The sequence below is a fragment of the Podarcis filfolensis genome, assembly GCF_964270895.1.
Source record: "Podarcis filfolensis genome assembly, chromosome: 2".
Taxonomy (NCBI): domain Eukaryota; kingdom Metazoa; phylum Chordata; class Lepidosauria; order Squamata; family Lacertidae; genus Podarcis; species Podarcis filfolensis.
Genome location: NC_139605.1, coordinates 89,786,297 through 89,811,894, shown reverse-complemented (window position 1 = coordinate 89,811,894; position 25,598 = coordinate 89,786,297). Strand labels below are relative to the sequence as shown.

Below are 25,598 nucleotides of genomic sequence, written 5' to 3'. Positions count from 1 at the left end.
CATACAAAAAACTGGCCTATGGGGGGAAGCAACTAGAAACACTGCCATATAAGCATGCATGCAAATTTAAAGAAATGGGCGGGGGGGGGTGCATGCATGCGTCTGACTTAAACAAAAAGTCTTGCAAGGACAGTTTTCAACTGAAGCCAGAATATTCAGTAAACAGATATTGGGACTACAGTGGTACCTCGGGTTAAGTACTTAATTCGTTCTGGAGGTCCGTTCTTAACCTGAAAATGTTCTTAACCTGAAGCACCACTTTAGCTAATGGGGCCTCCTGCTGCCGCCGCACCGCCGGAGCACAATTTCTGTTCTCATCCTGAAGCAAAGTTCTTAACCCAAGGTACTATTTCTGGGTTAGAGGAGTTTGTAACCTGAAGTGTATGTAACCTGAAGCGTATGTAACCCAAGGTACCACTGTACATGTTTTTGTTCAAACTACAGTGTTGGATAACCTCAGCCAGACTGGTGTCTGCTTATCAGCTCCTAAGTTTCCTTGGATGTAGCAACTGTAACAGCAGGAAGAACGAAAGCTTAACTTTTACCTTGCTATTGTTCTACCCCACCCTCCTCCAGACAGGGCTTCAATATTGTTCTAGAACCTGGTGAGGACGAAAGTGCCAAGCCACAGATGTTTTAGGAGGAAGAGTTATGCATCCACACATGCAAAGACCACCCCATAACGCCACTGCATGTCAGACAAATGTTACCTGCAGCTGTATTACAAATTTGACAACTAAACACCTTTCTTGAAGATTTCGCTAAATGACTCAACATATCATAACATATATCAACAGCTGTATCATTTGGCCACCTTAGATTCATGTCAGAATATCTGCAGCAAAGTTGATCCTCCTTGGGAGGAAGAAATGTGCAAAAATACTTAATACAAACAAACTACAGAACACTGTAGAACATTTGCTATTGGGATCAGAAAGGGTCTCTACAGCAAAATGTGGCCAACATCCATTCCCATTTTATTAGTGGAACTGAGGCTGCAAAGCAGCTGTTCAACCATATCTCATGTGATGCGTGAGAGCCATTATTTTACTTATCGGATATTATTTATTAAAAAATACTTTCACCCTACCTATCAATAAAATATTTTCAAGGTGACTTCAACATGTCAATAAACAGTAACTCAGATGATGATGAAGTAGCAGCTGAAAGCACTGAAAGCAAGTCTTTAAGGGTATGTGCACATCAGAGACTTAAAATACAGCAATGTTGTTTCACCACCTATGTTTCAAGCCACACTAGCTCTACACACCAGATTGCTCTACACACCCCATGGGCATTGCATGATTTCCCCCCCTGTACCTGGAACTTCCCGAGCTCCTATTCTAGGAAGCTGTAATTTGTGCATGTGAAACTGCTGTCTGAACTGTATGCACCTCAGCTTAACCACGACGTGTTTTCAAATCAGGGGAAACACAGTGAACAGGAGTATTTCTCGAGAAACTAAAAGATACAGATAGACTGTGGCTAATGTCATGTGTACTTGGCTTCAAACACCAGTGGTAGGAATGCACTGGAAGCAGACTAAATGGTAATGTGCACGTATTCTAAGGCTGTCCAGTTCTATACACACTTAAGGGGAGAAAGTTTCAGAAATAATGAATGAATGACTATGAAAATAATGTCATACCTATGCCTAAAAAAAGGCTGCTCTGGAATAAGGGGGTACGACCCTAAGAAGGACTGAGGTGCCTCTCTTCTCCTCTGCACAAGATTGCAGCCTAAGTGCCTGCTTCAGGTAAATAAAAACAAATAAACTTCAGCCCAATAACTACCTGTGATAACACATCAGGTGTAGTTTCTGTCTCTTGACTGCTGTCCCCAAAGGGCAGGGATCTTTTCCTATGCTCACATGGAATCCTGAACATTGACAATGCTTATGGAAGCCAGCAGGTCAACGGAAATTTCCAACAAAGGCGCTCCAGAAATCCACAATGTTCAGAATTACTTGATGCAAATAATGTTGGGGTTTCTGTATTCCAGCCTTGTGCACAGCTGTCTTCTAAAGTGGTGGTTCCTAAAAGGTCTACTAAACCTAGCAGTGAGATTTTGTGTCTCTTCAAGTTGGTCCTACCCTCTCCAGCATCCCTTTCTGATGTGCAATCCTTGCTATTTCTGCTGCCCTTTGACAAGACTCTTACACCAATAGACACCATTTATACCGTGGACACAGTGAGGTTCAAACTTCCCAGATCCCTTTTCTGTTGCACTGGGTGGGATCCAAACTTGTTCTGAGAGTGCAAGGATTTTACACTTGTGCAGCAGAACTTCCCACCACCCTCTCCTCATGCACACCTCACACCCTCCCCAAATCTGCACCAGAGGGCTGAAATTGGGTTGGGTGAGGGAATTCCTGCCATAGTCATTGCCTCCTCTCTCATACACTGAAAATAAATCCAGTGAAATTAAGTTAGGTGTCTTAATAAATTGATCACCTTGACACATGCATGTTAAAATAAACATTCCCTGTAGATATTCTGCCTTATTACCGTAATTGGTGCAAGCAGTTTCACTGTCACTAAATCCAGAGGAATATGTTGAGGAGGTGAAGGATTATTCATTTTGACGTGGTCAGCCATCTGGTAGCACATGTTTTGTGTTGTGTTGTGTTGTGTTGTGTTGTGTTTTTTTTAATCTATTAAAGATTTTATTGGTTACAAAAGTATGTGCATTGTCTCTCTTGGTGTTTTCTTTCCACAGAGAGATCAGTTACATTCGGTGAGAAACATTAGTGTTGTATAACAGGCTTAGGCAAACTCCGGCCCTCCAGGTGTATGGGATTGCAATTCCCATCATCCTTGACCACTGGTCCCGTTAGCTAGGGATGATGGAAATTGTAGTCCCAAACATCTAGAGGGCCGGAGTTTGCCTATGCCTGCAGTATAAGGTTGGGGAAGAAGAGAGGGGGGAAAGAAGGAGAGGGGGGTGCGGTGGTAAAATGTACATTCTTTTATTTAGTATATGTGTGGGGGTTTTGTAAGGCATGCTTTTAACGGTAAGCTCCCACCCTGATTATCAGTGCGATGGATCCTAACAACGGGTTGGCAGTGGCATCCTTCTCTATTATTTACATTTGTATTGTCTAGAGCAGGAATGAGCTGACTTCAAGCTTGTGGATCTACTTTGTGGGTTTTTTCTTGGATGGGAGAGAAATTTGTCTCAGTTTGCATTTAAAAACTTGCCTAATTCGCTTTCTTCAAAACAATATGTGAACTGAAACACAGCCATCCTTCAAAATCCACACGCCTAATTTCACAGTGCAGTTCTCTAGCCAGGTAATAATGTGTACAGAAATATGCATATACCAGGGTAATGTGCAACATGATGGCTTAGAAATAGTGGTAGACAAACATTTAGAACTAAGGAAGATTTATTTTCATTACCAGAAGTGAGTTCACTGACCTTTTACACAAAAACCAATTCCTGGTTCCCTCGTAAGTATTGTTCATTTCAGCATCTCAGTTTGGGGCGGGAGGTGGGAATTGTTCCTATTGTTAAGCCATCTGGAGTCAAAAATCTCTTGCTTATCTACTGCAAATTACCTAGAGATCTACAGGTAGATACTGATCTAGATTCTGTTCACCCTAAACCTTTGGAACTTGGAGCACAGTTTGGCATTAGAAATACATCTATGTAGCCTTCTGGTCTTGAAAAACCCATAGGGCGCACAGCTAGGAACCAGCCTACTGATGAAATAAGGGCCTAGTTTAAAAGCCTTTTAAATGCTTTCTAAATTATGAGACGCACATAGTAGCAGCTGGGAAAAAGTACAAAGCAGCCTCTCTCCTTTAATTCCCAACCATAGCTGCATCTTTGTTTACACACTGCAAATTAGCCTGGGGTGGACTTTTATTAGGGCAAATCACAGGACATAAAAAAATGACCACTTCTTGCATGATCCCCACTTAAAACACATCTCGTGGCTTAGCGCTTGGAAGAGCCAGCTCTGTACTGACCAATTGCACAAACAGGATTGTGCTTTCAAGTCACCAGTTAGCGGAATTAGGCTGATGTATAATCAGACTTGGGAAGCTGTGGGCTTTAGTCTGGGGGTACTTAATCTAGAGATGGTGGGGTCCAATTGTTCTTTCACCTATTTGAGGTACAAACAGAGGATGCCGGTCATTAAGCTTTTGTCTGGCAGCGAAGGAAATAGGGAGCTGGAGCTTGTTGATATAGCAGGAACTTTACTGACCTTTCCTCAGGGGGCTGCGCAGGGCTCAAATACCAAAACACAATGCTCTCTTGACTTCCACAGCATAGGATGTTTGGAGGGCCAAGCTCTAAAGAGACAGAAAACTGGGTTGGGGGGGGGGGGGAAGGGACTTCAAAGCAGTAATCCAGCCAATTTTCTTTCGTGTGTGTGCGCGTGGATGAAACACTGAAGGACTGGAGCGAATCGTCTTGTGGCATCATCAAGCTTATCAGATTTGTTTTCCTTCCCCTGCTATCTAACAACCCCTTTTGCAAATTTTCATTGCAGCCGTTCAGCTGGGTTGGGCTCTGTCTCACTCCTAGCCGTCAACCCCTTTTCCTGTGGGTGGGAGTATTTTTTTTCCCCCTTCGAGAAAAGAGCATGTGTTTGGGAAGAAAGGAGTGCAGGCTTGGCTGCCCGAGCTGTTCTTGCCCATACAGGTGTGCGTAACTCACAGGCATGCCAGACAGACCTGAGTCACGGACAGCCACCCCTCCTCCCCTCTGTGCGCACACCTGAGCTAAAGTAAAACTGTCTCTTCAGACTCCACTTGCCTGAGAGCTGTTCCCATTACTGCTCTGCAACTCTTCCATATGTTCTTGGTGAGAGAAAGGCAGCCAGAGGGTGCTAAAAAGCAGAAGTAAAGAGAGAGGAGAGAGAAGGTAGAAGTCAACAGCATTTGATCAGAAGGAACCAGGAGCCCTGCAAAGGTATGTCACATCCACCAGTTCCTTCTTCCTGCCTTCCTTCCTGAGGATTTCCATTTGGCATCTAAAATAAAAACAGGAGTTGGGGGAGCTGGGGGCGGGGGAAGAGCCAGGAAAAAACCACCACTTTCATTTGGAAATGGCAATGAAGCAGTGAAGTCCTCCCTCCGCACCCCGCACAACTCTTGCCTCTAGAGGAATTTCTTGGCTTGGTGTGTGGGTGCCTGCTATTTGGATTGTTGCACAGGATTTGGACTTTGAATCAGACCCAGCACTAATGAGGTTTGTGAAATTAATTCATGTCTGTTCTCAGCCACTGAGCTTCCTTTATTTTTATTTTTTTGCCTATCGATTAACCAGAGAGACGTTAAATGAAGCGTAGGGCTTCCCCCCCAGGTAGGCACTAGGACACTGTGTGTTCATGTATACTTTCAAAAAGTTTGTAATGTGCTTTCTCTTCTCTTTGCGCCGCTTGAACCTGGCACAAGTTGTTGATCAGCCAGTTTGATGTTGCAGAGCCAGGCAAGTTTTTTCCTTCTTCCTGGAGATTCGTTTGTTTGAACAACAACCACACAAGAAAGCTGTACTGTATCTGTAATTCATTCACACATGCCACCAGCACTGGTATGCAACTTGTATTTTGAAATAATGGACAGTTTCTAGGCAGATGTTCAGTTTGTGGATACTATCCTAGCATGTTGATACAAATGATTGAAGAGGCTTAACCTGTTTAATGCCTACCTGCCATGCAACTATTAAATTTGTTAAAGGCATAGGAGCACTTATAGGGGTGGGCTGGGGAGATGACAGAAGCTGTGCTTTTGTAAGATGAATCATTTATTAAAGTCTGGGACGATGGACACATACTCAAGCTTCTTATCTAGATAGGAGTTTGTATTTCAGACTAAGAATGTTTAAACAGTGTTTTGATGTGATTTCTGTTTAACTGAAAATAAAACATTTGTCCTGATTGCAGATTCTGATGTAGCATGTCCAGGAAAGAAAGGCAAATGTGAGGGATGGAATAAGGAAGGGAAATGGTGTGCAAGAGGTTTTGTGAAGGACTGTCTGAATGCGAGAGACAGCTCGGAACAGAATAAGCAGGAAGCGTGATAGAACGACAAATAAGATGGAATTATATGTGATAGGAGAGTAGAGTGGATGTCAGAGAATAGGTTACAGTAGGCATCCCCAAACTTTGCCCTCCAGATGTTTTGGGACTACAACTCCCATCATCCCTAGCTAACAGGACCAGTGATCAGGGATGATGGGAATTGTAGTCTCAAAACATCTGGAGGGCCAAGTTTGGGGGTGCCTGGGTAACAGTGTAATTTAGAGGTCAGGCCATGCTTCACTGAAGCTCAGCCCCACAGACCTTTATTCAGTGTGAAGGCTCAGCAGTTACACATGCAAAGTAGCAATAAGCAGAATGCCTCTGAACATGTGCAATGAATCATAGTCAGAAGGGACCTTAGAGGTCCTCCAGTCCACTCCCTACTCAAAGCAGGATCTGCAGTGCAGGATGCATTTACAGCATCCCTGGCAATCCTCTGCCAGGACAACCCCCGACAACCCCCCCAAAAAAGGACAGCATACTACCCTATTGTGAGGCAGACAGTTCTCCTACGATTTCGCCAAGATCTGCTTCCCTGCAATTTCCACTCATTCATTTTAGTCCTGCCTTCTGGACCCACAGAGAACAAGTCTGCTCCACTAAACACCCCACAGCATTCAAAGATTAGTGAGCCTGGTATCCAGGCTGGGGATCCATTTTAAATCTCAAAAGAGGGCCGAGGAAGATCCAGCAGGGTCGAAATGATTGTTCCTGGTTAGATTTTTCTTTCTAAAGGGCAAATAGGCACCGTTTCATTTTTCCCTGAAGAAAAGGGATTTCTGCATTTGCCATGGATATCATAATGCACAAGCCCATTTAGCTTTTAACAGCAGAGTTTCAGCAAACCGGGGAATCGCTTGCCTGTGGGCAAGAATACAAGGAAAGAGAGAACTGGCCTCTCGCCTCTGTAAATGGCAACCAACACCTCCCTTTGTATGTTAAAACACATCTTTCACGTGGGGCTCTGTTCACCCCATACAACCCACACTGCAAAATGTTTTCTAGCCAACGTGTACCCTGTGACTTCATTTGTGATAGAAAGGCTAAGTCGTGAGAGTGTAATCACCTGGAAGGAAAGAAAAAGACAGCTAGCAGATGGAAAGGACATTCATGAAGTGGTGCTACAGGACTAAACAGATAGCTGAGCACTGGGTAAAGGGAACAAGGACAATGGTGTTAAGCTGAGCTAAATCCTCAGGTGTTCAGGTTTTCTGCTGTGTATATTACAAGAGGAAGAAAGAGGCTTACCTCTTAAATATCCCTCATTGTGCTGGTTGTTCCCCACTGGTTCTTCCATTTTATCAAGATTTCCTGCCATCCATTGTTGGCAATACATAGTACTGCCTGTCCATGCTTCCTCAAGCAGGCTGGTCTTTGCCAAATGTGCCGTGTGTAGCTTAACTGATGGGGTGAGGCTGAAGCACAGAATTCCCCCCTGAAAGAGATCAAACCATGGAGAGGCAGCAGGAATCTAGTGAAAAGGTTGCAACTGCTCAAAATAATAGTGTGCCTGGCAGAACCTTTTGTAGCAGACACTAAGAATGGAAACAGAAAGCAGAGATTTGCTCCAGGTTAATGAGTTTTCAAGGCCCAAACAACTTTATCATTTGCTTTAGAGACCACTGGTCTCAATTCTGGTCTATGCTATCTCCTCTTAGTGCTTCAGATGTATACAATGCTCTGGTGCCATAAAACTACTGCTATTGTAGTTCTGTTTGGGGTGGAGTATTTAGCACATGTTTGTAGAGTTCCTTGCACAGACTTCTCTCTCTGCAAGAAATTCTGAGGATGTAGCTACACCCTGCTGCCATGCAGCCTCATTCAGAAAGATGGCAGAGGGTGGTAGCAAAATATCTAGTAGCGACACTTGTTACACATACCTCTTTACTGTTGTGTACTTAAAATTATACCTTATACTTGAAGTTACAGATAGGTAGCCGTGTTGGTCTGCCATAGTCAAAACAAAAATTTTTTTTTCCTTCCAGTAGCACCTTAAAGACCAACTAAGTTAGTTCTTGGTATGAGCTTTCGTGTGCATGCACACTTCTTCAGATGTGTATCTGAAGAAGTGTGCATGCACACGAAAGCTCATACCAAGAACTAACTTAGTTGGTCTTTAAGGTGCTACTGGAAGGAAAAAAATTTTTTTGCTTATACTTGAAGATATCCTCTATCGGCCTTTCCCAATTTTTTGCATCTTTCTTTTAAGATTTTATTATGAATTATTATCAAAGTGGAAATCGTTCAGTTTGGTTCTGGGGTGTTTTATTTATTGTTCACAGCTACTTTTGTTATGTAAATCTTGTCATGTTGTAAGCAGCCTTGAGCAGGGTTTTTACTTGTGTGGAAAGGCGGAGTACAGATTAAATGATGATCTTGCCTGGTGCCCTCCAGATGTTTTGAACTAGCACTCCCATCAGCCCCAACCGGCACAAGCAATAGGGGTGATGGGAGTTGTAGTCGAACAACATTGGGAGGGGACCAAGTTGGGGGAGGCTGCTTGACATGTGGCGACAAAAGCTTCTTCTTCTTTAGCGTCTTCTTTAGTGTAACTTCAAACTACTGTATTTTACAAATATAAGCTGAGAATTGAACTTCTGCAAAACGACTCACACCAGAAATTAGAAATTAAGTTCTGGAATAATTGACTGTCCTTAAGTAGACAAGACTTCTGGTTCCCCCAATTGACTGTTCTCCCTTAGAACTGTTTAGTATAGTAAATGAAGTTCTTCTCCGTGAATGCCCAAAAACTTCTTCATGTGTTCAGATGAAGCCAACTGGACCCAGAGTTCGAGTTGGAGTCCAACAATTTCTAAAGGTTCACAGGTGCCTCACTGCTTTTTTACAAGGAGTTTGTGTAAGAGCTGAACTTCTACTAAGTCAGACAAGACATATTTGTGTGAAGGGCGACTGTGTATAGATTTGATGTGATGAATGAGAGGCCTGTTTTGTTTTTTGTTTCTGGTGGGAGGGAATAGCCAGGAACCAGCTTGTCTGCGACTCAGCCAAAAGTTGTGATATCGAGCATTTGGGCTATCTGACATGCCTTCCGTTTTGCTATCTGTATGCCTGCAGTCTCTCTTTCGCTATCTCTCAAGCTGCTCCCTTCTCCTCCTTTAAGCCAAATTCTTCTGGGAAACATTTCTTTCCTGGGTCATTATAACCCCAGTTTCCCCCACCCAGTACTTCCTCATATTGGTTAACACTTCTCTTATCCTCTGTTTCAAGCTCTGCCCTTTTTCTCACCTTTGCAACATTACTGTACTTAGATCTCATGCTTTGTCTGCAGAGGTGTTTTGTCTTATAAAACAGTACCAAATAGATGTGCAAATGTCTCATCTTCACACCTTTTGGGCTTCCACTTCCATGTCCAAAGCGGAATTGTGCATTTGGGGTGGGCATGTGTAGGCTGTGTGTCTCTTTCTGTATTCTGTACGGTGCCAGTAGAGTAGGCTATGCGAAATGGAAGGCATAAGGGTTGAAGAGAGCAGTCAAAAAACGTGAAGGCAGTTTCTGCCTCAAGGCTTAGAAACCAGCACTAATCTCAACACAGGTCCATCCCCATTGTCCTAGTTATACATTTATTCTACTGTCATCCTTCTCTCTCTCTCTCTCTCATACACACACACATTCTGTAAATACATTAAATTTTCTTCCAAAGTTGCTTGCAGAACAAATTTGGAGTTGGACAAACATTAACATTTTTGCACACACACACAAAAATAGCAGCTGGATCAAACTATAAAGGTAAACAGAGATACAGCTGGGTTGCCACCCGCTGGCCATGCTGGTGCACAAAGGCAAACAGCTCAGAAACAAGACATCATGGAAAATCCACAATGGGATCAAGCCTGACCTACCACACACTTGCATTTCCCCTGCTTCAAATAAATGGTATGTGGGAAAGGGTTAAACTCTCTCTCCAACACCCTAATTCTAGTCCAAATAAGCCCCATATCGCACAGCAGCTTATAAGCAAAGAGAAAAAGTTGGATCATGGACCTCCAATATCACATTTAGCTGGGTGCTTTGCCGCCCTCAACACGTATATTGCTTCTGCAACAATTGGCCAAGATGCTCGGATCCTTCAAAGTTCAAGTGTTGGAGATGTTCTCAAAATACACATAGACAGCCATGGGTGTAGCCAGGATTTTTTTTGGGGGGGGGCAGCCAAAGTTGTTAAGCTTTTTTAGGGTATACTAAAAAGAGGACATTACGGGGAGCAGCCTTTTTCAATGCTTTTCAATTATTTTTGTGGGGGGAGTGTGCCCCCCCTTTGACTACACCCATGTAGGCAGCCACTACTGTGTGTAGAGGGAGGTAAGCCAAATGGGCAGGCTGGTACCTTTATTGGGCCAACATCTGTTGACGTAAACATGTGCAATCTTCCATATTTCACTAAACATCTACCTCTGCATTCTACTTGAGCGAAAGCTTTGTGTAAGCCCTGAAATCTTGCATTATTCTTTCACCAACTACCAAAGGGGGTTGGGTTGTGGGGGACCTTATCTGTTTTGATGTTTACATACAGTGTATGTGCTTATAGCCTCTCCTATCACGAGGTTTCAGGATCATGGGTTGTCTGAAACGGCCAATCAGAGAGAGTTAGGAAGTTGATATTAGCATTACATCAGACTCAAGAAGAAGCATCAAGCTGCTGGACCAAACGGTTGAGAGAACTTGCATCCCGCTAGTTCTGTGCTTTGTACCTGAGCTTTCAGGGATGAAGAGGGAGGTTTGTGGGCCTTGCGAAAACAGAATTCTGGAAGGGTGTGTGCAAAAAAAAGCCACCACAGAGACAGCAAGCAGCCCACAGACAGACAGAGAGGGGAGGGGAGCAAACACAGAGTCCTTTCATATCTTCTGGGATTTGGGTATAACAAAAGAGCTGTTGTATCATTTGCTTGCGGTAGCACTGGATGATTCTTGCAGGGCACAAGAAAGAGTTCATCTTCCAGTATCACACAAGCTTAAGGGCTGCTATCAAGGGACAAAAACCTAGACACCTTCCTGAATGTACAAGTGTGGGGGTGGGGATAAGAGAAAGCGCTCACTTCTTCTCTCTCCCCCCTCCCCGCCACTTTCTCCTTTCCCCCAGTCTTTCAGCATTGTGTCAGAGGTTTCACATAAACAACAGATTGATTGTTTGTTGCATTTTTATATCGCTCTTCTTACTACACGCAGCTTAGGGTAATGTTCAGTAATGTTCAAACAACATCCAGTCTTTTGAAATGCATGCATAAAAATATGTTAGAATATCCTCCAATGAACCATAGCATGGAATCTCAGCATCACCAAATATATAGCCAGGTGCTGAACACCATTATCTCACAAAAGCTTGGGTGAACAAATAGGTCTTCAATTGATGCCTGAACTTTAAAATCAAAGAAGAGAACTGGAGTTCCAAGGGAAAGGAGTTTCACAGTAAGGGTGCCACCACAAAGAAGGCTCTGTCTTGTGTGCACAACCACTAAACTTTAGCAGGGACTTTAACATTTATGTAACTGATGATGTCACAGACTCCAGACTCCTGCAATATGAACTTGCTCGTTTTAGCCTAGCCTAGCCTATGAAGCAGCCTTTGTAGACCACACTTATCCACCTAGCTCAGTATTGTTTTACACTAACTAGAGGTGTTTTCCGGCTTTACCTGGATATGCCGGAAATTGAATTTAGGACTTTTGGTATGCAAAGTGTGTGCTCTACTAGTAAGCTATGGCCACTGCCTCCTGGATGGTGGTATTTTCTCTCTAACTACAGAATGAGTGCCGACAGGAAGGAGACTGCACTTTGGACTCTTGCAAAAGCCTTGCCCTGGTCTCCCGGAAGAAGTGAAAGTTATTAAGAAAAGCTACATGTCTAGAGTTTTATTGCTTTCTAATCTCAATTATGTTCCTTAACTCATTATGGCTCAGTTGGGTAGCGCAGGGGCTTACAGACCTTTTCATAGTGTCCTTAAAAACAAACAAACAAAAAATGTCTAAGCCAGGGGTACATCTGCAAACTGAAGTAACTGTTGTGGGTGCCACACACACAATTTAACTTACCCCTCCCCAGTTGTACCCTTCCCCACATTGCAATTGCCTCCTTCACCGCAGGAGCCTTCTATTGTAGTGGTACCTCAGGTTACATACGCTTCAGGTTACAGACTCCATTAACCCAGAAATAGTACCTCGGGTTAAGAACTTTGCTTCAGGATGAGAACAGAAATTGTGCTCCGGCGGCGCGGCAGCAGCAGGAGGCCCCATTAGCTAAAGTGGTGCTTCAGGTTAAGAAGAGTTTCAGGTTAAGAACGGACCTCCGGAACGAATTAAGTACTTAACCCGAGGTACCACTGTACTTTCATGGACAGCTTCTTTCAAGCCTAATTTCAGCAGGTGGCAGGGAAAGGGAATGGGACACTGTGGGCATTAAGGAAGGCTTCTTTGCCCCCACGAGCACCCATTGTAAATTCATGGTTTAGGCTAACTAAACAGAATTTACTCTTTCACATTCTGTCTAGAATATTAGGTGAGGAATGTCAAGTTTCTAAAGCTGCACTCCAGTGACAACCATTAAAAATTACCTAGCCTAAGCTTATACTGGTGAGGAAAAATCTAATGAACCCTTTCAAGTGGAAGCCCTCCACAAGGGCTTCCCCTTTTGCAATGGGGCTTTCTTCCTGCGCCACCGAGAACATCACATGGGGAGGGGAGGGAAATTGTTCTGTCCAGCAAGCTGATGTGCTTGTGCAAGGGGAACATGTAGCATAGCCCAGTGTTGAATTCCACCCCTTGTTAGTACCCATTTGATATTTCAAGATGTGTACATATGCTAGTGGCAAGCAATTTCTTATTCTTATGGAGTATTTAGAACAGACCCAGAGCCTGAGAGAAAACATGCCAAAGCAGAATTCAAAACATTCCTTAGATGGAATTGCTCTTCCTTATTAAACTTCTGCCTTCCTCTTTTCTTTTCTTTTTGCCCCGAGGCTGACAGGTGATTTGAACTTCCAAGTATATTGTTGGATTTGTAACTATATAGCTGAAATCATTCTTGAAATGCCCAGGGTATTTTTCCTGTTGACTGTAGACGTTCTCCTCAGCACAAGGATGCAACTTTAAATTGTGAAAACTGTGGCATATACAGTGGTACCTCGGGTTACATACGCTTCAGGTTACAGACGCTTCAGGTTGCAGACTCTGCTAACCCAGAAATAGTACCTCGGGTTAAGAACTTTGCTTCAGGAAGAGAACAGAAATCGTGCTCCAGTGGTGCGGCGGCAGCGGGAGGCCCCATTAGCTAAAGTGGTGCTTCAGGTTAAGAACAGTTTCAGGTTAAGAACGGACCTCCAGAACAAATGAAATACTTGACCTGAGGTACCACTGTACAGTACATCCAAGAGCTCTACAGCTGTTTGTGAGAAGGATGCAAGAGATTGTGGGGGGTGGGGGTGGGGGCTGGAAAATGCACCTCTTAGTTGCATAACCCAATATTGTAGGCAACTGCCCTTGAGGAGTCATGCTTTCATATGCCATATTAGGGGCTTTTCCTTTTGTTTGTTTTACTCAGAGGAGGGAGTGATATTGAAACCATCACTATGATTAAAAGTTGACAGCAGCAGAACAGTAGGAGGTGAGGGCCATACAAGAGATGTAAACACAAGGTAGCCACACAGAGAGCCATTGTCCTGAACAATTTACAGTTTAAGAATGAGAGATTGTTAACGCCACGCACTCAAGCTTCCAACGGTTCTGTTGTGCAGCAAGGCAAACATTTATTCAGTACTACTGATCGCTTACATCCCCTGAAAGCAGAATTCACACACACAAACCTTGTACGATTTGGCATTCATCCAAGGCAGTAAATAACTCATTCTCTCCTCTTAACGGTCGCTTCCTCTCTTTCCCCTGAACAATCTGGGACACCTTCATTCCTCTGCTGTTTCCAAGCACATAAATATCCATAGAGCTTCAGGAACGGCCTTAGTGATTTGCTTTGTTTTGTTTCCCAAGATTAAAAAAATAAAAGAAGCAAAGTTGCTCCCTCACACTGATTTAATCACCTTCTCCTAAACTCCATGCCAACTCCAGACTCCTGTTCCTGGTTTCCCTCCTTCTCCAGCAGTGAGGTAATGTCTCCAAGGTGACACTGGATTTGCATACTGAGTGCAGGCTTTCTGTGTTAAGTGTCCCAGAGTTGATAATATAGGTTTAGGGATAGAATAACTGTTGTGGGAAAACTGCAAGCAGGTTGTCCTACCATTAGTGAGGCAGCCACCTAAGGTTCTGAATGCCAGGGCAGGGGGAGGCGGGGAGAAGTAGCAAGGTGTCGAAGGACAGCATTGTGTGTGCCAGGTGGCCTACCCTGTGCCCCCTAAACTAGCCTGCTGTCCTCAAGATGTGGCAAAGGACGTTGTCCAGTAGACAACGAAATAAGATTCAACTTGGAATGGAGGATGGGGGCAACTTGTCCTTCACCTCAGGCAACGAAGTACCTTAGTATGCCTCACGGAGGACCTTAAGGTTCACAAATGACAATATTTTAGAGGTCCCAAGTCACAAGCTGGTTAGACTGGTCTCAACTAGGGCCAAGGCCTTTTCAGTACTGGCCCTGACTTGGTGGAACACTCTGTCACAAGAGACTAGGTCCCTGCGGGACTTGACATCTTTCCGCAGGGCCTGCAAGACAGAGCTGTTCCGCCTGGCCTTTGGTTTGGACTCAGTCTGACCCTTATGTTTCCCTCCCCTTATGGTTTTGATCTATGGGCTACTTTTAAAATGAGGCTGCATTTTAAATTGCATTTTAACCTGTATTTTAAATTGGTTTTCCCCACCCCGCTACTATGTTTTTACTGTAATTTTTACTGTTGTTAGCTGCCCTGAGCCCGACTCTGGCCAGGGAGGGTGGGGTATAAATAAAATTTAATATTTATTATTATTACCTTGGGCCAGTGCTACTGCACACAGCACAGGCTTTGGGAAGAAGGCTGGAGGACTCTAGGTCCCTGTCAGAGCCTGCATGCCTCCTTCTCAAAGTACAATGCCTCCTTTCCCGGCTTTGGGTAGGCAGTGTAAGGGCTGCAGTGAGGAGGTTGTTAAATGTTGCCAAGGGCCACCAAAAAAAGCCTTGAGGGCCGCATGCTGCCCTCGGACCACGTGGTGGACTACCATGTGCTAGGCCCTAGCAAATGGGGCAGAGTTGTGCCCAGTTGCTGTGTAATTTCTCACATTGTTGAATCAACACCTGGCCCTCTCATTAGGTAGAGTGAGGTGGTTGCCTCAGACATAAAAGGCCATAAATTGTTTTCGAAACAAAATTTAAAAAATCCTTCCAGGAGCTCTTGTGTGCATGCACACTTCTTCTGAAGTGTATCTGAAGAAGTGTGCATGCACACGAAAGCTCATACCAATAACAAACTTAGTTGGTCTCTAAGGTGCTACTGGAAGGAATTTTTTTTTTGTTTTTGTTTCGACTACGGCAGACCAACACGGCTACCTACCTGTAAACAAATTGTTTTGTGTGTCATAAAAGGCCATAAATTGTGAAGAAGAAGAAGAAGAAGAAGAAGAAGATGAAGAAGAAGAAGAAGAAGAAGAAGTTGTTATTATGACTGTTGTTTTACACTTAGAGAGAAATGCTTTAGGGATTTTCTGTTGCAGGTGCCAAACTTAGAGTCTGATGCAAATGGTCTGCAAGGGCACTATTTGTTGTTCCAACTCAGGCAGAAAAAAGTTGTAGATTGGCCTTGTTGAATCCCCAAGAACTGCAAAGTTCTCAGCTTGTTGGTAGTCAAGCTGATGGCTTTGCTGGATTATAAGTACATTTCAGTATATTTTCCCCCTATCCCAAAACAGCTATCAAGTTTATGAGATGGCGGGAAAGACATCACAAGGATATTATCTGAGAGGTGATACGAGGAGTTGATACCCGGGGCTTTGATAGGGAGAGAATGAGGCTTGGAGCCAAAACTCTGTTTACATCTGGCATTACAATCTTTTCAGTAGGAGATTTAAGACCTTCCTTGTTGTCCAGGCCTTCCATATGAAATGTTAAGTTACAACTGTGTTCTCTGTTCCTTAGTTTATTGTTTTTAGCCCGCCTTTTATTATGCTAGTTGCTATTTTAATATTTTACTTCTATGCTGTGTCAATTGTTTTCATACTTTTAAAGGCAACCCTGAAATCTTTTGATGGGAGGTTAAGAAATATTTTAGCTAATTAAATAACAGCAAGGGCTCCTCCAGGCATTGGCACAGAGCCTTTCATTTCTCAGTTATTCTTATCTTTGCTGAAGAAAGCCAAAGCTAGCCCAAGATTATCATTCAGCTACATGGAATTAATACTGTGGGTATTTTAAATCAGTTTTGAAAAACACATAACAAGACAATACAGTAAATCATTTAAAATGCATGCATAGCACAGATTTGTAGAAATAAAACATAGTCGTACCTTGGATGTTGAACGGAATCTGTTCCGGAAGTCCGTTCGACTTCCAAAACGTTTGGAAACCAAAGCGTGGCTTCTGATTGGCTGCAGGAAGTTCCTGCAGCCAATCGGAAGTCACGGAAGCCCTGTCGTATGTTTGGGTTCCAAAAGAACGTTCGCAAACCAGAACAATCACTTCCAGGTTTGCAGCATTTGGGAGCAAAAACATCCAAGTTCCAAGGCATTCGGGATCCAAGGTACGACTGTACAGCTGTTTCATACATATGTAACCCAGGCTGTGAGTGGAGCCCAGTGGCATTAGAGGCAGTTGTTTTGGGGAAATAGTAAGGCACAGGCAGTCTGACCAGTGGTCCATCTAGCTCAGTGTTGCTTATACTGACTGGCAGAAGCTCTCCAGGATTAGAGGCAGGAAGTCTCTCTCAGCTCAACCTGGAGATTCCAGGAATTGAACCTGGAACCTTCTGTATGTAAGGCAGATGCTCTACCACAGATCTATGGCCCAAATATCACCGTGTGTCCCTTAGATTTGGGATGAGCCTGGCTTCCTCCAGGCTTCACTACTGAAATGACAGATATGTGCACCAAGAAACTGAATGCTGGCTGAGCTACCTGTCTTCTTGCTCCTCATGCTTCAGGTGGGCTGCCTGCCTAGTTTATTTTTACAGTTTTGAAAGCACGACTTTTTATAGCCAATGCATTTCTCTGTTAATTCGTCTTCTTATTCACAAAAGAGGGGGACCTTTTAAAAAGTATAAAACTTCTCTGGCAATTCTCTAGTCTAGAAGGTATTTTGGTGACATCAGAGACAGAGAGCCAATTGGTGCCCTGCCCCTGCAGTCTCTGCTCCATAGTGAAAGCACCTTCCTGGAAGTGCCACTGCTAGAAATAATATTGTCTTGTGTGAAGCCTGAGGGTTTCCTGGTTTACATCTAACTCTGCTCAGTAGCAATGACAATAATGGACACATGTTGTATATTCCTAGGTTTGATCCCTGACATCACTATTTAAACCAAAAAGGGGGAGCAGAGCTGGGGGTGGGGGAGAGACCATGAGAGAGCCACTGCTAGAAAGGGCCTTGGTATATGGCAAGGCCACACATTTTCAACCCAGTGGCAATTTGATGATTTTTTTAGAGTTGCACACTGAATGAGCTCATTAGCTGTTTGGCAGCAATCTGTTATCACAAAAATCCTTGTTGGTACTGACAGGACCCAGAGAGTGGGAGAGCTTACATACATGTTGGCTTGAAAATTAAGGAGGACAGAGAAGGTATTTGAAAAAATAAAAAGTGCTGGGAACTCAGGCTCTTTTCACCAGCACCAAGTCCCCCTACAAATGAGAATACTGTAAATGATTACGCACCATGACATAATATTCGAGGGCAAATCAGTGAGAACTTATGCCTGCGTTTGAGGGGGAAGGAATTGGCTGAAAACTTTCAATCTTCCGAGAGCTCCCACACAATATCAATTGCAGTCAAAGAAAACCAAACTCAAATACCCCCAAACTACAAAACATATAGATGGTACAGTCAGGGTAGCAAGGAATGTTTCTTCATATGCATGTTATATATTATTCAGGGTTGTATCAATATTTCTCCATGTTGCAGTTGTGAATAATTTCACAACCAATAACACTTCATGCTTACGGCACTGAAACACCCACTAATTGCAATGGACAGCAAAAAAGTAGTCAGTGGGAACTGAAACACAGCACTGTGGCTGTCTATTACGCAGCTTGCTTGCGTATAATAGGTACATACATCTTGAGATTTACCATTATAATTGCAGAACAGTCTTGCTGATGTGCAAAAATTATAATTATAGTTTACCTTCTCTCTTTTTCACATCTTCCCAAGGTTTCCAGGAGAAAGGGAGTGATCCATTCAAAGTCAAGCATTTTTAGCCCCATTGATTTCAACAGCAGAAACAGCTTTAATTCTTCCATTGAAATAAATGGAGAAAAACTTGGCTAGATTGTACTCATACTGTTTTCAGGTCTCCTGCATGGGGGATAACCTATCCTCTAGAGCAGTGAGCTAACCTCTGCACACTAATAAAACAAATTAAAATAGACACAGGGCTGGAGAGAAGGGAGAGGTGTAAACCTCTTTATCCAGTCCAGAACACTAATGGGGCCGTAATCTGCCCTCTCCTTGGTCATGAGATTGATCATTCGGTAAATGTGGAGTTGGTAATAACCTTGCTCTTCAGCTGGTCTGTGTCCTGTGTGTGCATATGCACTCTATATGTTCACATGTGAGAACTGGGGGAGGGGGCAGGATGGGACATGATGCTACAAGGTGAATTAATCCTGAAGCACCTGATGGCATCCAGTGAGCTTCATGGTTGAATCTGAGGAAAAATCAGTAAGGCCAGTGTGCTTATGGTGGACTAGCCATTGGGGTGGCTCACCCTGTGTTTAGATTAGGGACCAGCAAACAGAGGCCTCAGGGGCCATATACTGCCTCTTCTAAGTATCAGTCACCTCCTACCAACCCCCCACCTCAAATTACAGTACTTTATATGTGAACAGGAAAGATGGCTGCCCTGTTAAACCTATCTTGGCTCTCAAGCAGTAGAACTAAGCTTGTTTAATTGGCAGTAGGCCATTATCAGTGGGCAAATTTATGCTCCCATTCTTGGTAATCCCATTCTTCCACAAGTGGCTGCTGCAAGGATTAGAACAAGATGCAAAGGTAACTGGAATACACATCCATTTTTTGTGCGTAAAAGTGCTCCATAACAAAGCATGCACCGCAATCACATATGAAAAAGCATCCACACAGATTTGAGTTCCTCCTGTGTTTTCTTTCTTTCTTTTTCTTTATGGGTGGTAATTTCCATTTTGGAACGTTCCACAACATATGTTGAGATTACTGAATGATCAGATAAACATTGTCAAGGCATGTGTAGAGGGGAGCTTGGGCCTTTGTGGTGCCAATGTTTTACAGCCAGCATTACCCCACAGAGTTACAAAGGGTGTGTAGACTTCCTTGGCAAAAGAGGCCTGTGAGAACGTGAGCCTTATTATTCCAGAGCCTGTTGCTGACCCAAAGCAGGGCTTCCTATGGAAGCCTGGCATTTTCCACGGCCCCACCTAACATTCTTTTGTTGGCTGGTGCCACTCTGGAAATTATTAGCACAATGGGAAATGGCTGACAGGAGGGGTTTGTTTTGAAACTTACCTTGTTTTTCTTCTCCTCTCAGTCTCTGATTAGTCCAGTAGGCCCTAAACGCAGGAAAAAGGAGGTGCTTGTTTTGGCTGTGAGTCACGTATGCAGAGAGACGCCTGCCTTAAACTAGCAGGGGTCTGACTTACTGCAGAACCACAAGTCTAATGGATAGTGTATATACAGTAATAGGAAGTCCCACAGTGTTATGCTTTGGGGTTATTTCTCTTCTTTGAGTAGGCTTGAAGAGCAAAACTATTGAGCATGTTAATGTATTAGGCTGAGTCTTTTCAGCTACTCCGATAAGTTCGCTCCTTTTTTTGAGGCACTAGTTAGCCGCGTTCATGTTTGCTTTCCTCGTCTGCTCAAGTTACAGAAGTTAATGTGCTTCGCTGAGGTGTCCTAAATGATGTCATTAAGATAAGGTTTGCATAATGTCAGGCGTGCTACATCGAGTCAAAATACATTCCTCTGCACCCCTGCAAGTTAAGGTATGCATAATAATCTTTAGTAAATTTGGCCTGTTAGACTGCTTCTTGCGAAAGAAAAAAGAATCTTCTTCTGCATCAAACATTGCAAACCTTGAGCTGCTAGATTAAGCAGACCTCCCTTTAAACACAAGCTGGAACCAGTTGATTATACCAGTGGTTTTCAACCAGTGTGCCATGGCACCCTGGGGTACCTTGAATGATGGTCAGGGGTGCCGAGGGCAACATTGGCCTCTTTTCTCCCCTCCCCCTTTTGATGTCCTCTTGCGTCTCTTTCCTGGCTACAAGGTCCTCAGGCGAATGGTGCCCCTGAGGCTGGCCGGGGTTGCTGGTTGCCAGGAGCTGAGGCGGCCTTGGAGTAAGCAAGCAAGTGGGCGAGGGAGCCCAGCCAGCTGGTCTGCCAGCCCTTGCTTTTGGGAATGGACAGACATGTCCTTGGCCCCTGTGGGCAGTCTGAGGAGGCACTTCTCTTTGTGGTAGCGATGGGATCTGGGGTGGCCGCTCAGAGATCTGGGGTGGCCGCAGCGGCTGCCCAGAGGACTCCCAAGGAGAGGGTAGAGGAGAGGAGGCTGAGGGAACTCTCCGCAAGGGAGGGTGTTCAAAAAAGGGTGAGGGGCTGCCAGCTCTGCAGGCAAGGGGTGACATAACTGGGCTCCTGAGCCCCACAGGGGTGCCACAAAAAGAACGTAGTTGGTCAAGGGAGCCGTGGACTCAAAAGGTTGAAAACCTGGATTATAATATCAGCAGCACCAGATAGCAACACACTGAGCCACCCTTTTGGGGTTGAACGTACAGGATTTGTGTGTTTTAATACCACACCCCTGCACGAATGAAACTTGTCCACAGATAAACAGCATGTCAAGGAGATGAGTTCAGCAGTGGCATTTTCCCTGACATGCGATGTTTCTGTGTGAAGAGCAGGGTGCTTTTTTTTTTTTTTTTGGTGGTACAGTTCAGGAAGGCTTTACTGTGATTCCGCTGATTGTATAATCTGACTCTTACACAGTGTCAGAAATAGAGAAGTGCTTACAGAGAAGCCAGCCAACAGAAAGGATGAATTATCAGTGTCTTTATTTTGGGTTGCTTTTGAAGCTTCTTTTAGCTCTCCTAGAGCCATGCTAGCTTCCTACAAGCCAACTTGGCTGTGCCTCTTTGGTCTAGCAGCTGTGATGGAAGTGAGCAAAGACAGATGGGGTTCTCACCAAACATGGAGCATCAGCAAAATATTTCATCAACATTCAGTACTGAGCTTAGAGTATAATGTGAGCATTCCAGGAGCGGGGGAGGTAATCTACTTTAATTACTACATAGTAAACTCTTGGTATTGGGACGCGGGTGGCGCTGTGGTTTAAACCACAGAGCCTAGGGCTTGCCAATCAGAAGGTTGGCAGTTCAAATGCCCGCGACGGGGTGAGCTCCTGTTGCTTGGTCCCTGCTCCTGCCAACCTAGCAGTTTGAAAGCACGTCAAAGTGCAAGTAGATAAATAGGTACCGCTCCGACGGGAAGGTAAGCAGCGTTTCCGTGCGCTGCTCTGGTTCGCCAGAAGCGGCTTAGTCATTCTGGCCACATGACCTGGAAGCTGTACGCCGGCTCCCTCAGCCAGTAAAGTGAGATGAGCGCCTCAACCCCAGAGTTGTCTGCGACTGGACCTAACGGGCAGGGGTCCCTTTACCTAAACTCTTGGTATTAGCATTGACTGACCACTTCTTTGCAAAACGGCTGGTGATGCTTTTCTAAAATTTGGAGTAGTTTATAAGAACAGCAAGCTAAAGCAAAAACAACAACAAAGATAAAATTAAAAACAAAAGGATTGTGTAAAATAGCAATATTAGCAGCAAAGCAACAATTGCAAAAGCAAGAATCGCAAAATCTCTTATAGGGCTGCCATATGGAATTTCCCAGCCATTTGGCTGTCAGAAACAGTGTCCGGGTGGAAATTGCTGAAAACTGCAGGAAAATACTACTTTTTAAAAAAAGTTTTGCAAAAAAAGCTCAACAACCGGATTTTCACTTTTTGAAATATGGCAACCCTATTTGTCTATGGTAGTCTTCAGGTGTTGGTGCTACATAGGCCTTCACAATCACCTTAAACCCACCCCAGCTCCTTTTTAAAGTATTATCCCCACTGCAGAAGTCTTAACCATTCCTCCATACAACTTCCATGTGGACACTCTGATATTAGCACTTTTCTTGCAAGTCTGAGATAATCACATGGATAGTATTATTCGTGTGAACCGGCCCCGTGATTCTGTAGTCTCACTGTCCCATGTGCACCATTTTGTATTGGGCCTGGAATCCACCTTTTTATTCCATTTAAAAAGAAAAGCCAGTTTCTAGCCCTTCACACCTGTGAAAAGAGGTTTGCAAGTAAGCAATGCTTTGGGGGGATTTATAGCATAATAAATTATGGAATACACACACACACACACACACATACGTAATATGTGCAGGTAAGATAATTCAAGTGCTACTTATTTGGCACACACGTATATAGTTTAGATGAAAGACAGCCTTGCAGACACCTGTGGTTGTTGACTAAAGACTCTTAAAGAGATTCCATGCTGCTTCAACCGCATATCCATGCTGACTGTCTCAGGTTATTCCCAGGTCACTTGTGTTTGTAGCAGGGAATAATGCTCTCTAGACGCCTCCAGACATACCAGTAGTATTAATCTGGCTAGTCTTTTGCATGATCAATTGTGAGAATGAGGTGAGTCAAACACAGATTTTACCACCAGAGTTCCCCCCCCACACACACACTTTGAACCCACATTGCTTGATTATTGAACACCTACAACAGTCATAGACTAAAGATGTATAAGGAACATAATGACTCCTGCTGTATCAGACCAAAGGTCAATCCACTCCAGCATCCTGTTTGCAAAAGTGGCCACCCTGATGTTTCTTGGAAGCTCACAAACAGGACATGAAGACAGCAGCTCTCTGCTGCTGTTTGTTCCCTGCATCTAAGAGGTACCCACTGAGCTGGTTTACATGTAACACTAAGCCAAACCATGACTTAACACAAATGCTTGAGCATGGAGGCTCCTGGAGAGGAGATTGCAGTTGATTGCAGCCACTTTACTCCTCCTCTGTTCCTACTGCTGCTTCCCTGCAGTGAGCTAAGCCATGGTTTGACTTGGCACATCATCCAAATCCAAGTGTGTAGTTTATCTCCTACAGACAAACCATGAGCAGCAAGGCACAGAATAAACCTTCATCTATACATAGAAACTGTCCTGTGCAAATGTTATAGAAATCTTTGTCCTATATTGCCCTCTATTTTGTCAATACATTCCTTCTTTTTCTGGTGATGCCTAAGTGACTAGCTTACGTGTAGACGGACCTATCCTCCATGAAGGTCTCTAACATTTTTGGAAGTCATTTAAGCTAGATGACTTGTTAGGCTAGTGAATTTTATGTTAAAACGTTGTTTATGTGAAGATAATTTGCCTGTAGTCAACTAAGTTTAACTTGGAGCACAACCATTAGAATAAATGAACATGACTAAGTTAGTTCCATTAATTTCAATGGGTTTACTCTGATTAAAACATAGTTGAATACAAGAGAACAGGAACACGGGAATTATTGGCTGGGACTAGGCTTGCCTGGCTCTCATGCTGGTGATTATGACACTGACTGTTGACTATTGAATTTCAGGATAAAAGAATGGACAAGGTACTACAAAGGACTTTGCTTCGACTGTTGCTGTTATCACTGCTTCATACCTTGAGCCAAGGAAACAGAAGTAAGTTCCACATATATTATAGATATCCCTTTACCACCAAACAGTGCTATTGTTTTCAAACCACTGATAGACAAATTGGCGCCATTTTGTGGGATGTGTCTTGATGCTCTGCAAGAAAGATGGTGGAAAGATCTATTATTGTCTTCCTGAGCAACACTGAGTAGGCATAGTATATCTCATTGCTTGGCAGAATAATTACAAAATATAGTGGGCTTAATAGACGGTGCAGACAGTACAGGGCAGTGGCTAAAAGTCTATTTGGCATTGTATGTAATGCATGAACCCAGCCTTCCACAACCTGACACCTTCCATAAGGTTTGGACTCCAAATCCATCATCCCCAATCAGCATGGCCAACGGTTGTAATCCAAAACATCTGAAGGGCACTAGGACAGGGAAGGCTGGTACCTATGATTTAGATCCGCAGTTGCAAAACAAAACAAGCTTATTTCTGCAGGTGAAATTGGTATCTGTATTCTCCTTGTATTGCATTTCTCACTTGAAATTTTTCTTATCTGCACCAAAGCCCTGAAAAACAGTTTTCACATTGGCCCAGTTCACATATAATACTAAGCGAAACTATGGCTAAATATGAATGAGGGAGTCTGCAAGTGCATGGAGCAAACATCTTGGCCATCTCACTCCTCTCCCATTTCTCTTGCTTCCATGGTACCTGGAGTTAAGTCATGGTTTGGCTTAGCTTTACATCTGAACCTGGGCTCATGGTTTGTCTCACTGCTAACAAACCACGAGCTGTAATTAAGATTTGTTTTTGACTAACACTGTGTGTGTCCTACAAAGGAAATGAGAAGAGAGCCAGAATGGGACTAGGACAGAGTCCCCTTCTTTCTCCATTGCTAGACCAGTCTGGTTTCCTGCATTTCTGACTTGTTGCTCTTGTCTCCTAGATAACCGTTGTGTGGCTTCCAGGGCAAAAAGCTGCACTGAGTGTATCCAAGTGAGCAAGGACTGCTCTTTTTGCAGTGATGAGGTAGGAGCTTTTTATAACTGTTGGATTGCTGTCTTGATGCATACACATCTCAAAGCTCCAAATTTCACCTGAGTTTTGGCCACAATCTCACAGCATCCAGTGCTGCATTTCTGGGCAATATCAATCCTGATTACACAGGTGATGTGTGTTGAGCCTCTACTCTTATGGTCCTGCTGACTCTAATGTACCTGCACGCCTTTGGATGGGGATGCATAACGTTTAGTTTCATCCCTCTCACTTCTAAATAGATTAAGGAGTCCGTGACATGCGCATGCTTATCATTTGATAACTACAACATCAAGTACTACCGTATTTTTCGCTCTATAGGACGCATTTTTCCCCTCCAAAAATGAAGGGGAAATGTGTGTGCGTCCTATGGAGCGAATGCAGGCTCCCTGGCTTCAGTGATAGCAACGCGAAGCCTCAGAAGCCTGCGCTCCGGAGGCTTCACGTTGCTCCCGCTGAAGCCAGGAGAGTCTGCTCTTTGAGGCTGGCGGTGGGGAAAGCAGCGCTTCCCCCATCGCCCGCCCCAGAGGATGGGGGGCAGCAGGAAGGCGCGCAACGCCTTCCCGCTACTCTCCAACCCGGCTTCGAGGCTGGCGGTGGGGAAAGCAGCGCTTCCCCCATCGCATGCCCCAGAGATTGGGGGGCAGCAGGAAGGCGCGCGACACTTTCCCGCTACTCTCCAACCCGGCTTCGAGGCTGGCGGTGGGGAAAGCAGCGCTTCCCCCATCGCCT

At 44.1% G+C, this 25,598-nt stretch overlaps 2 protein-coding genes across 22 annotated transcripts in view; one reads left to right on the top strand and one right to left on the bottom strand.

Annotated features, from left to right (window-relative positions):
• Nucleotides 1-4,014: 4,014 nt before the first annotated feature.
• On the bottom strand, nucleotides 4,015-19,476 carry LOC310755442 (uncharacterized protein). The gene is made up of 5 exons (XM_083598326.1): nucleotides 14,079-19,476; nucleotides 9,382-9,487; nucleotides 7,283-7,469; nucleotides 4,214-4,301; nucleotides 4,015-4,111 (listed from the first exon to the last, which is right to left on the bottom strand). Exons 1-5 carry the CDS (start codon nucleotides 14,174-14,176, stop codon nucleotides 4,108-4,110), a joined length of 483 nt encoding a protein of 160 aa, XP_083454452.1. The 5' UTR covers nucleotides 14,177-19,476; the 3' UTR covers nucleotides 4,015-4,107.
• Nucleotides 4,301-25,598, top strand: part of ITGB4 (integrin subunit beta 4) — a 71,772-nt gene continuing 50,474 nt past the window's right edge. For 7 of the 21 annotated variants that reach the window (XM_083598046.1, XM_083598043.1, XM_083598039.1 and 4 more), the window contains exons 1-3: nucleotides 4,301-4,923; nucleotides 23,783-23,870; nucleotides 24,778-24,860. In XM_083598046.1, coding sequence (XP_083454172.1) covers nucleotides 23,792-23,870; nucleotides 24,778-24,860 — 162 coding nt within the window. In that variant the 5' untranslated portion in view covers nucleotides 4,301-4,923; nucleotides 23,783-23,791. Of the gene's footprint in view, nucleotides 5,317-19,601; nucleotides 20,125-23,744; nucleotides 23,871-24,777; nucleotides 24,861-25,598 lie in introns of those variants that run through there. The other 14 variants (XM_083598047.1, XM_083598049.1, XM_083598045.1 and 11 more) reach the window with 8 other exon arrangements.

Bases quoted from the DNA above. Each gene is read 5' to 3' on its own strand.
- LOC310755442 (XM_083598326.1), bottom strand. From the start codon at position 14,176: ATGCAAATCCAGTGTCACCTTGGAGACATTACCTCACTGCTGGAGAAG. The intron at 7,470-9,381 runs GTGTGAAGATGA...GATCTCTTTCAG, and splicing joins TGGAAGTGGAAGCCCAAAAG to GGGGGAATTCTGTGCTTCAG. The intron at 4,302-7,282 runs GTAAGCCTCTTT...CTGTCTCTTTAG, and splicing joins CAATGAGGGATATTTAAGAG to AGCTTGGCCCTCCAAACATC.